This window comes from Ammodytes marinus, assembly GCF_949987685.1.
Source record: "Ammodytes marinus genome assembly, chromosome: 11".
In the NCBI taxonomy this organism is placed as follows: domain Eukaryota; kingdom Metazoa; phylum Chordata; class Actinopteri; order Uranoscopiformes; family Ammodytidae; genus Ammodytes; species Ammodytes marinus.
The window spans coordinates 21,453,412-21,466,046 of record NC_137215.1 but is presented as its reverse complement, the minus strand read 5'-3'; the positions used below and the strand labels follow the sequence as shown (position 1 = coordinate 21,466,046).

The following is a 12,635-nucleotide window of genomic DNA, read 5'->3' as shown; positions in this document are numbered from 1 at the left end:
GCACAAGGGGCCAGAGCTAGATTCTCCTTCACAGATTCCAAGCTGTCTGCTCCCAGCATGCCAATCTGTCATGTCCTTGTTCACATCCTGCCCCTCAGAGGATGCCCTGTTCCCGAGCTTAAAATGCTTCTCGATTTAGCCCGACCTGGGCTTGTCGTAAGCAATTATACACAGAGTGCGATGAATGCCAACAATGACAACATAACCACAGCAGGAGATCCATAATCTATGTGGCACTGTCTTCATGTGGAACTCAACATTAGTAGCGCTCAATTCCTCAGGAGGTGGAGGGGGAAAGTTACACAGGCGCAAAGGGTTTAGCAAAGTATGCTGCTTGTTGCTTGTGTGCGTAGGTGAAGGTCGGTGCAGGTGGAGTTAGTCATGCACGGCTCGTCCTTCGTGGGGCAGTGAGCAGGTCCCAGTAAATGAGTGTAGCAGAGGCGCTGAAGGTATATCAAATTGCACTCCGTGAGAAAGAATGCTCCCTTAGGTCATAAATCAAGAGATGGGGCAGAATTTCGCGCCTTACTGGAGCTCAGCAGGCCTGTTTACACTGACGTAAGTGGTACTCAATAGACTGCCACTAATGCCCCAGCCTGTCATTCACACACACGCACATTCTGCTTATTTACTCTATAAAAAGAAGTGCAAGTGTGTACCAAACAAAATACTCACAGAACAAAAAAATAGCATGCACTAAATCCCGTTTGGAGAGCAACCAAATTGATCAGACCCAGAACAGTAAAAATCCAAATATAAACGTCAAGGCTCATTAATTCTATATCCAAAGTTTTTCTAACACTGAACAGTTTGGGAGCTGCACTCATAATCTCATGTTTTGTCTACACCAGTCACTTTTTATTCATTGGAGTCTATGGCGCTGTTTATGTTTGTTTTACAAGTGTGTTTAGTGTTAACACACCTCAGTGTTATGTCCAGTCCAAAGTAGAAACCCCTTTGAAAAGAGAGGGTTCTTGGATTTAATAGTTTAATTGTCCTTCACTAAAGTAATAAATTATTCCTGAACAAATTCCTGCAGGTAAAATAAATATCATAAACGAGGGGGGGAGAGAAGTATCGACAGAGGGGTTCTGTTTTAGATCAATATGAAAGGACAACTAACCCAGGAAAACAAGATGTAGACCATAAATCCAAAACACAATTTCCTTGGCAGAGCGACCAACATGAGGAGCCCCAAGAAAAACACAAGCAATGTGTCCACAAAATAATTCATGACGGCCTGTGCGAGCATTAGTCAATTGCATTGAGACAGACACCAGTAACTTTCTTTTAGCCCTGTTACCTTCCTTCCTGTTGTTAGGTCATGAACAAATAAACATCGGAGACACAGCAATGGCCTCTTTTAAAGGTTAATGTCCACACTGAATTAGGGGTGTATAATGAACAAACACTTGCTCAGTCTAATCTTAATCAGCGCAAATCATGACAGAAATTAAAACACTAAGTGAAGCTTAATAGGAAAACAAATGAGTGTGATAAATCTGCCGGAGTCTTGTTTGTGTGTCTTAGTATGTGTGTGCACGGTGCTTATGGGAGTTCCTGTGTGTAAGAGGCTTAAGTGTGCTCATGTAAACAACAAACGTCCAACCCAGGTCAAAAGAACCTGTGTGGCCAACTTGCTTGGAGCCTGTGAGGATCATGCTCTAATTTGTACTGTAACAGGAAACAACATCTCCTGGCAGACTTAGAACAACTGAGCAAAACTACCAAATCCTCTACTTTTAAAATAACACACATAAGTCAAGTTCTCCCCTTATAAGCATGTGTTCTGTGCATGCATGAATATATATTTACAGCTCAAGGCAGAAAAGTTGAATTCGCCCCATTCTCCCAAAAAATAAGAAGAAGATATATATCTTCTTTTTTTTTAAAGAAAGAAAAGAAATTCCCCCTGCACCATATAAACAGGATGTTGGAGACTTTGTGTGGTGTTTGATTTCTTCCTCTGCTCAGCCAGCACCCTCCATCATTCCAGTGGCACCAATGACACTCCTGTTCCATCCCCAGCCCTATCTGCTCACAACAGGAAATCATGGCTCCTTAGTTAAAACCCATCCTGGACTAATCCCGGCGAGAAACCAAACAGGGCATTACATCTTACAAAAAATAAGCAACTTCTTAAGCTCTTTGTCTCTATTTTCCGGTTCCATATCAATAACTGACTTTATCGACTTCTGACTGACTACCCTTTAAAAGCAATGGATTTTGATTGTTTGAATTGGTGTGCAGTGAGAATAGCAATAGTTAAAGTTTATAAACGTGGTCCTTCTCTTTAGGATAACACAAACTAATTTATTCCAATATACTTTGGTCTTGTCATTATATATAATATACGCAAATAATTTAACGTTATTTACCCTAATAATGGCTATAATGCTTTTGCATAATGGATGAATCCAGATTATACTTGTGTATTAGGGTGTGCTGCCTGCTGCTACCCATGATTTGGTGACCACTGGAGCAGAAGAAAATGAATCCAGCAGACGTAGTGGGGCTGAGAGGACTCTTATCCACAGCCTCCCGTTCCCCACTATCAGATGCTCCCAGTGGGGTTTGCCTGATAACACAGCCTCGTTGATAACAGTAGCCAAGATCCTGAAGTACTCTGGACCAAGCTAACGGCATTAGCTACCTCATTAGTCCGCTGGCTACTGGCCTATCACAAGACCGTCACCAGCCCAGTGGCACCTAACCAGCTACGAGCCCCAGACAATCACTACTGTCCTACAGTCGACAAGGTAATCCTCACAGACTGCTGTCTGCAGGAGCCAGGCCCTCCTTTTGGCAAATAGAAAAGAGAAGGGAGTTATTCTCCACCGACTGCTCAAAAAGACAGAATGCCGTTTATCTTCAGAGCCTGTGCTTCATAAAGATTATGATAACAATCAATGAAATGATTAGAAGAACTTAAGTGTTTTCAAAGGGAGGAGGAGCTATCATAGCCCATCTCTTACATTTGAACTCATTGGAGTGTTTTTCTTTTGGATATTTTCTACAGAATAACTAAGAAGTTGAGAGCAGGCAACACAGTGAGTGGTGCCAGTCACAATCAGCATTTAGCTGTGTGGCACCACTCTCTTTATGAGAAAACAAAGGCTCAGCCGGCACACAGGTTTTTATCATTGTGTTGTCAGCTTAAGCCTTTATCATACACTCCTCTGTGGGAAATGGATACGGGGGAACAAAATTAAAACGAAAACTGACTGGATATCTGAACGCTGAACATTTCAAATGGGGGATCTACGACTGAATCACGGCTTATCCAAACTATTGTTTCCTTGCAAATTATTAAGCCTAAATTAAGGCTACATACACATGCATTGTGCATACGTGTTAATATAGACTATTTGCATGTGTATCTACATGTACAATATGTTGTAGCATCTGGCATGTATGTTTGTGAATAGAAGTTTCTGTTTTGCTCTTGTGTCCTTTGGGTAAGGGGTAATTAGGGTGAAGATGTGAGTAGAGAAGGAGTTATATTGGCAAAATGCACAAAAGAGAAGTTCAGATCAAATGTGCCTTTTTGCAGCTCCATGAAAATATATTCATACCCCTTAGATGGATAAAAAAATGTAAGAGCTAATTTAAAAAGAAGGGGAAACCTAACATTAAAGTGTAAAAAAATAAAAGTTTAAAAGTGTAGAAAAGTACAGCTCAAATAGTAATATTCTTTTGCCTCACCTGGTTCCTCCAAAGAGGATGATTCGATCCCCAACCATACAACAGCACTGTCGTCTCCGTGGACACGGTCCTTTACCCCTCGGTTCTATCTTCTCCCAGGAAAAGGCTTCTGTAGAGTGTACACACAAGACAGGAATAAAGTTGAGATAACAATATTTAGACACAATGATGGAATAAGAGGAAGAAAATAGATGTGCATACACCCCGCTGACTCAGTAAACCTTCAGATTACCTTCTGGCTTTAAATAGCTCAACAGAAAGACGATTGGCACGTCAAATTCTTAAGTTATATAAACCTACTACTGATTGTCATGGTGCCTGCAGTTCATTCAGCTACCTGCTATATTTAACCACAAACACAAAACCCAGGGATAAGGGAATGAAAGGGAGTTATGAAAGCAAGAAGACAAAACTTCACCTTCATTTGAACACAAACCTTTACATGTCAGAAATAGAATCTCTGCTGAAGTGCAACATGAGTGACGATGTTTGAGCTCTCTGATTTGCTCCATATAAGGATGAACTGAGCAGTCTCGCACTCTCACAACCAATGGCATCATTTCATCTCTATGGCAACAGGCCATTCAGACCTTGTTGGATAATTAGGACTATCATTGAGGTGCTGCCATCTAGTGGACTGCAAAGCCCGCAGGCAGTCCTCAGGTTCATCCAGTGCAAGCCTCTTCAATTATCATACCTAATACATTCTGTCATGTGCTGCTAAAAACTAAATGTTAAAGATGGGTATGACTAGGCTACCCGCTATGTTGAACAATCTGTATATGCCTACTGTTATGTGCACATATTAATGCATCTTCATACACCTCAAAACTTGTTTTATTGTCATATGCACAACAAGAATTGAATCTGGCTATAGAATTCTTAGTTCAGTCAATGCCATTACAACACTGTATAGGACTCTATTGACAATGAATATACCCGAGGTTTGTTGCTTCTGGCTATGAAAGCAATAGTGTTTTTGCAACAGCAGCACATGGTTTCTTCCGGGAAAAAAACAATTTAATTGACTCGAGAAACCAATCTGGCAACATTTGTAAGAGCAGACAAAGACTCCAAAGAATGAATTATTGTCAGTTTTTCATCGGTGAGTTTCTGGCAAAGAGACAGGGGATCTGCATTTCCCACTCGACATAATGAACAGGGAGCAGCAAGCCACTATCAAGGGACTGACAGCGATGCAATAAGCGGTGAGAGGATTGACTACAATGCATTGTCCCAACAGAAGAATGAGGAGGAAAGTGGGTCAACACGAGCTAGCCCTGACTCTGCTGCATTTCCTCTAGAGAGGTAAACACTCATCGTTGCAGGTAAATAAAATAAAAATGTCCGATGCATTTAGTGAAGAAATGCTTTCAGGACTGATACAATTAGAAGCAGTGCTTCACAAGCAAAAACAACACATATTTTCCATAATCTTACATAAATAAATCACCTGGATTGAATTTCCAGAGGTCGTTGAAGTGCCGGTCCAGACGGGCATTGTACCCTCCAAATATATACAGCTCTCCTTTGTAGGAAACTAGACACATGAAGGGAAAACAAATATGAAAATATGTTTTCATGGTCTATCATGCAAATCAATGACATTTGAAGCATGGAACTGTATGAACCACTGAAAACCAAACAGGTAAAATGTGAGACTAGAAAATGTATCATGGGGGAAATAGACCTAAAGATGAATTCTGTAAAACATATTATGCGGGTCTATTCACACTAAGAGAAAGAGATGGGTTAGTTTAATAACAAGTGCTGGATCATTAACGTCGCTAAGCAACAGCTGTATCTGCTGCAACCTCATTCTCCATAAAGTCTTATTGTGACAAAATTCTCATAACAAGCTTTTGTTGTTCACAACTCTCACCTAAATGAATTTAATTTATTAAAAATACATTTGGCTCGTGGTGTAATGGTTTGACCATTACCCCCCTCCCCCCATAGAGGCTAAGTCCTGAGAGGCAGCAGATCACGGGTTCGAATCCGGCCTGTGGTGGTTCTCTGCATGTCATTCCCCTCTCGTCCCTATTTCATCTGTCTCTCCAAACTTTAAAAAAAAAAATCTTAGAGATAAATAAAAAAATTACCGTAAGAAAGTAAGAAATCTTTTAGGATTTTAGTCTACTTAAACACAATGCAAACATTTCAAAGTGAGGATGACAAAGTAGTTTTGATTTTGATACGATGTGTGTATGTGTCTTACAGGCCGAGTGACTCCTGCGTCCCTCCGGTGATGGCTGGGCTGTAGGCGTGCTCAGCCAGCAGTTGGTCTCCGTGTCGAACACTTTGATCTTGTTGCAGTAGATCTCGTTGTTGGAGTGGAAGGGGCCGAAGCGGTCGGCTCGCCCCCCAAACACAAACATCTTTGTCCCGATGATGGTGGCTGAGTGGAAGTCCCTCCAGCGCGCCGGGGTGCCCTGTCAAGAAGAGACAGATGATGCTGGGACCGTTTTCTACTTTTACACTCCATAAAGTTTAAGGAGAGAGACAGAATATAGAGTATATGTGTACTCAGGACAGATAGCAAGGGCCCTGGAGGTAATGTACATGCTTACTGCAATAGTTCATAAATGTTCAACGACTACAAACTTTCTGTGTTTATCATAATCCTGCCGTATAAAGCTTCTTCACACAAAGATGAGGCTTCTTAAAAAAGCAACTGTAGGTCAACAGCACCATCTAGTGGAAACAGTTAGCAACTCCAAAGGCATAATAGGGCCAACACACTTTTATAGGCACCACCAGCCTTTCAACAACAATGAATCTACAATAATAGGGTCATTGTACATAACATAAAAAGGAACCATTCTCAGAATAATAATGCCGCCTATACTTTCTGTTCTTAGTAGTGAAAAAAATAACAAATATACAATGATGAAACGTGATCTGTTTGCACTGAATGAATCGGTGCCTAACAAAAGACAAGCCTCTACCACCTTTGCATTGAGCTGGCCTATAGCCACGGTAAAGCCTTTCACATGCTCTCCTTTCCAGAATGAGCTGCCTTTGTTTTCAACAAATCTTTTGCAGTCGAGCGGGCTCTCCTACTTACATTATAAATAGAGCGGTTGGAGTAAAATAAGAGCTTGTAAAACAAATATAAAATTGTAAAAAAAAATCCTGGCTCAATAAAAATAATGAAACCATTTGAAAATATATTGAAATGATTCTGCTCAAATTAGGAGAGACAAGACTCGAGAGAATATAGTAGGGTATTTAAATTTAAATCGATGCAATAACAAAAGAAAATTGTCAAACAAACTCAGCATTACAGAAAACAGGTTTTGCATAAAGGCACGGCAGGTATTTATTTTGATTTTCAAAAGGAATGCAAGGCTGAGAGCATGTAGAAAGAAATGTATTGTTCAGTCACATGCACGACTAAATCTGTAAGCGCCACACTGTAATCTCTATGAGGACATAATGTTATCAGATAGTAGGAACTAAAAACTAAAAACTGAGATTGAATCCTTCCTCCACCTGTCCCTAGTTCACCCTGGAGACTCGTGTCTGGGTCTAAAATATACTTTGCGAGGGTTTATCACATGAGTAGGTCGACTGCACCTACAAACACAAATGGCATTTCCCAAAAGGGGAGTGTATATAATCCTCTGTGAGGCTTTCTGTACTTGGCCAACTACCAGGGAGCTGCATTACATCGCAGAGCTTTTCTATCCAGCCAATCTGACCACTGGACACTGGTGTAGCAGTGCTGCCAACCCTGTTAATAACCAGAAGGTTTTAAATGTTAGCGAGCATTCTGCCAATCCATTCTATCTTTGGATTTTCTCGAAAGGGTTCTTTACGTCCATTTATATGTAGACTTGAACATACAATGCATGACATTATCTTTAGAGGAATAACCCCCAACTCCCACCCACCCCCCAAACAAAAGTAGTTTTTAACTCACTCTGGCATTTATTAATGACCAAACCATGTTGATGGTGTCCAGCTTGTGGATGTCGTTGGAGAAGCAGTCCGCCTTGAAAGCAGCAGAGGAGATTAAATTAAATCAGGTTTTAATGTTCAGTGAGCAAGTTCCACCGTGACGAGTGATGAGGACTCACCAGCTGCTCGTATCCTCCAAATATATACATGGCCTTCCCCAGGACGCAGGACGAGTGGCCATCTCTTGCCCCTGGAAGAGTCCCTGTGATCTTGGGAGTGGACCATCTGTGGGCGTCTATGGAGCGAGCACAGTATACAGTATATTACCCTCCAAGCAACTCTTGCAGGGAGTCAAAACTATAATTTCATATTATGGATAGAAAACTTTAGTCATGTGGAATAGAAAGCCATCAAATATGAGCAGGTGTTACTCCCTGTTGCAAAGACAATTTTCTCTCCCCTCTTGCCATAACGTCAAAACAGGTGCATCTCAAGAGGAAACGCAGCATGTAAACTGACACCCAGCACGAGTTAGATGAAGGTCTTACTCACTGATATCAAAGGCATAAAGCACATTGCAGGCCCCCTCTGTGTCGTTACGCCCGCCCCAGAGGTAGATTGTATCATCCAGCAGCACAGCTGTGTGGCCATAACGCATATATGGCACTTCGCGGGCGCGTTCTTGACCTCCCAACCTCACTGGAGGCAACTTCATCCAGCGCAAAGACACTGAAGTGCAAAACAAGTCAAGAAGAATATATTCATTCATTACATAGTGTTAAAGTAACATTTGGTTTTAAATTTGTGTCTGTTGTTTCATAAATACAACCTAATAAACACTAGAATATTTTTTGTCAGAGGAAATTTATAAGAAAATCTACTATATTATGTATTATCACTTATTATGTTTAATGTCTGCTTAAGGACCTACTTGACCAGTGGAAATATGAAGGTGTATTGAACTCTGAGATCCTATGTAGAATAAATGTGCAACATTTTCAGAAATCAGTTAATCCAAGCCTGAGAAAAGGCAGAAAGAGTCTTTAATGGTCTCACTGTCTCAACCTACATTTTCCCATGCGTGACATCACACATGGGAAAATGTAGGGTTAGGATTAACAGGACAGCTGTGCCAAGGGAAGACCGAGGGAAGAAAAACCTCATTCAATATCTTATAATAGCGATTTTATAATGATAGAACGGCAGTTCCACATTGGGTGAAGTATTCCTAGTCAAGCTTCATACCAACATAGATACAACTACAATCACATGCTGTAGTAGTACAATGGTAACAAGGTACACTTGTAAAATACTACAAAATAAAATCAGCAATAACAATACATGAAATAATTGGGAATTGCATATACAAAATATTACAATCTTAAACTTAAAATAAGGGTCAGTAGAGAGACATTTAATCAAGCTCTCTATGCTGTAGAAATAGACAGTCACATTTCATCTTTAAACCTACAATAAAACATGACAAGATGTAACGTAGATTGAAACATCTGGATTAAATGTGAGTTGCTTATTCGCAGGTTCACTAAAGCAAAAGGATGAAAAGTAAGAATGTCTGGAGAGATAGGCAAGCAAAGAAAAGAGAAAACCAAATCAAAGGACTTCAAAAGAGAACAGACGCTGCTGTAAAACAGACATCAAAGAGAAGCAGCACAAAACAAGTGACAAGATTAAATTCTGAAACAATAGCAAAGGTGGTCTCGTTTCCATTTCAAACGGCCAGAGGGGCATCGTAATTTAGGGTTCGGTTCCACTTAACAGCAGCATGTAGTCTCACAACGAACTACTCTAAAAAGTTTGAAAACCCTAAAGCAGGTGGCCGACCACACAGAGGGGAAAAAAATATGCCTGAAATGGTCTACAGGGAAGAAAAGGGAGCAGTTTTATAAAAGTTAGAGCAGGCTTTTTTTTTAAGAAAGCACCTGTGTTGTTGTGAGATGGCAACGGAAAAAACAAACTTGCATTTCCCTAACCGCAATGGAAAGCTTTGGTTTTAACTGCCAGCTGTACTGAGCTACTGTTAAAGTGGTGAAGGTTCAACAAACTCTTATCCCCAACTCTACCACTTGAAAAACAAATATTGTCCAGCGTTGATGTAACGGATAAAAGTGGGACATTAAAAGGAGAATGCCTTTTCACCTATTACTTAGGACACAAATCATTTTTTAGTATAAACAAAATCTTACAGTACACAAATTTGAAGATAAACTAGCTTTCCAATGACAAGTCAGAGTACTCTTCCCACCACCGCTAAATGTCCGTACTGTGTGTGCACTGAAAAATGATCTGGTGTTAATACACAGCCTAAGCTCTGTAAACTGGTATGTAAACAAGCTAGCAACATGCCAGTTTACAGAGCCAAGGCTGAGCACCAGATTTTGTTTTTTCAGTGCACACAAAGAACAGACAGATACAAGTGGCTTGTGAGGAGATAATAACTGATTTTAACAATAAGTGAAAACAAGTGATTTTGATGAAAAGCACGACACCACCTTTAAATGACAGGAATAACACCTAAAAACAAGAACTGATCTAAGTACTTCATGTGAATATTGACCGCCTACCTGTGTTAAAGACGTGCACGTCGATCTGACGCAGTGTCTCGTAGTCCTCCCCGGAGCAGTAGCCTCCAAAGGAGTACACCTTGTGCCCCACGGCCACAGCAGCATGGTTGACTCTCCGCGGCCCTCCTTCCAGGTGCACCGACCAGCGCAACATTCCACGCGCTAGCACCTCTGTGACTGCCAGTCCTTAGACCATCACTCTGTCGCCCACTTGGATCCCATCAAGCCGACACCACCTAAACCTGCAATAGTGACAACAACGTTTGGGTCAGCACTCTGCTTAGGAGAGCAGTACATGGGGGAAGATCACAAAAAAGGCAACTGTTTGTCCTCTCTAGGGCTACGAGTTGCTCAGCTCTGCTGTTGCTGACAGCTTCTCAAGCCCCTGTATTATCTAGACTGGAAGAGTATTTTAAGAAGTGATTAGAGCTACACCTACCACTCCTTTCTCTTTACTCTCCCACCCCAGTGCCCTCCCACTGCACTACAAAAGTTTTGATTATAGAATTATATAAATAAATATGCAACCCTCATAGCAGTAAAATGTACATAATTACACACTTCTACAGTTCCTTGCTCCGTAATGTACGAAGTGAACCAAAATGAAATAAGGTGATACATTTATGGGAAAACGTCATTGGCTCAGCATCGTTACATTATCGACCAGATTCTGAGTTTCATATAAAAAAATAATAATAATCATTTTATTATTTGTTATTACATTATGGGCTATAAGACTTTCAACAGTGAATTCTTATATGGGTTACAGAGGTGTTATAGTGTGTTTCTGTCTGATCCATTGAAAAGAAAACAATATTGGTTGGTTGGTTGGTTTTGAATGTTTGAAAAGTTTTAGCAGTTAGTGAATCAACAACACTTCCAGACACAGTGTCCAATTCTAAATAAATAACTCATTTAAAGCAATTAGGTATAAATTCACTTTGCAAAAAATAAACATCTGACAACTTCTAAGAAGCGACCCTGCCTCTCGCTAAACCCTATCTTGCCCCTTCCTATTCTGTCTCAATGACTCACTTTCTCGCTGACCAATCCCCCCTGAAGACCATTTCACATGGACCTTTCTATTTAAAGACCACACATCTCTTAGGGGGCAACACGGGCCAGAGCTAGGCAACAGGCACATGTGAGTCCTGGCTTTATTGGAGTCATTGTCGTCAATGTGGTCATTGTTTTCGGGGGCCAACTGTAAAAGCTGCCATGTTAAACTCATTAAGTGAGTTACTCCGCTCAGAATAAAACAACATACAGCAACTATTGACTGACATCTGCTGCAGTAAACCATGTTTTCAGTAGTTTTCCCAGTATAAATTAAAAGGCGTTTTTTTTCTTCTGTTTTCATTCTTTAGTCTTTCTTTAAAAAAAGTTGAGAAAGGGGACGTCTTTGTAAGAGCTGAGGCCAGGTGCAGAGCAATTTGTACACCCTCCTGACCAACCGAACAGGATATTGTTGATATCAGATGACTGGACTGACCATGGTACTGGCACAGTGGCTTTGTAGACAGTAGGAGTCGTTTCACATGCAGGAAAACCCATATCTAGAAACGTACTCACTGCACAGATCTGCGTTTGCTATGTATATTGTTGACGCGACGATTGTTGATTTATAAAGCGAATCTAGAGCCGGTGACATTGAGCTGTAACTCCATTACTACAGCCCAGTCAACGCCTCAAACACTAGCTAGCCGACGTTAGCTATTCGGACAAGAATAACACATGCACGTGATGCACAGCGACCAGCCGTGAGGGTCGAGTGCCTCACAACACCAACCTCAACAACAGCCGTGTTTAGATAGCAATGCTGCTGTGTCCAGCTGTTTGATAAGCGACTGTCCAAGAGGAGAAGCTGTCCCTCAGCTAGGCTAAAGCTAATATGTAGTGGCTACCTACATGTAGCTGTTAGCTAGCCAACCTGAACTGAATAAGAGACATGAGTTGACACCGTGGCGTTTATTCCAGACCTTGGCAAAGTTACGAACTGGTCAGACAATACAATGAATAGAGGAATAAAATGTTACTACCTTCAGGTCGAGTTGGTTGTGGTTAACTGGGGTTTTAAACAGGTTGTGCCACTCACTGGGAGCCTCTACCAACTCCCTCGTGACGTGTTGGGAGAAGGCAGCGTCCGCTGGCACCCCCTACCGGCAATTTTCCTCCTGGATACAACTCATCCACGTTCACACCATAGGTTCACACTGACAGTCAGAATGTTGTGAGTGAGGACCTCAGGATTTTTAAAATATTAACCAAAAATATCCGAATCACTGTTAGCTGAACTTCAGTTAACTTTTGTATTATTCAGAGTTTTAATTTTTTTTATTTTAGGCTAGTCTTTGCCTAAGTGAAGGTTAACCTAGGCCTATAAGCTGTGTGGCTGGAATAACCAGTTAGGGAGCCCACGAATTGTCTTTTTATTGCCACCTTTTA

The 12,635-nt window shown here is 41.1% G+C and overlaps 1 protein-coding gene across 1 annotated transcript in view; it reads right to left on the bottom strand.

Moving 5' to 3' along the window:
- Window positions 1-12,330, bottom strand: part of klhdc3 (kelch domain containing 3) — a 28,213-nt gene extending 15,883 nt beyond the window's left edge. The window contains exons 1-8 of the mRNA XM_080036530.1: window positions 12,230-12,330; window positions 10,191-10,432; window positions 8,161-8,337; window positions 7,788-7,903; window positions 7,631-7,702; window positions 5,924-6,137; window positions 5,159-5,245; window positions 3,706-3,814 (exon numbers count right to left, since the gene is read on the bottom strand). Of these exons, the coding sequence (XP_079892656.1) occupies window positions 3,706-3,814; window positions 5,159-5,245; window positions 5,924-6,137; window positions 7,631-7,702; window positions 7,788-7,903; window positions 8,161-8,337; window positions 10,191-10,344 (929 nt within the window). The 5' untranslated portion in view covers window positions 10,345-10,432; window positions 12,230-12,330. The remainder of the gene's footprint in view (window positions 1-3,705; window positions 3,815-5,158; window positions 5,246-5,923; window positions 6,138-7,630; window positions 7,703-7,787; window positions 7,904-8,160; window positions 8,338-10,190; window positions 10,433-12,229) is intronic.
- Window positions 12,331-12,635: the final 305 nt, after the last annotated feature.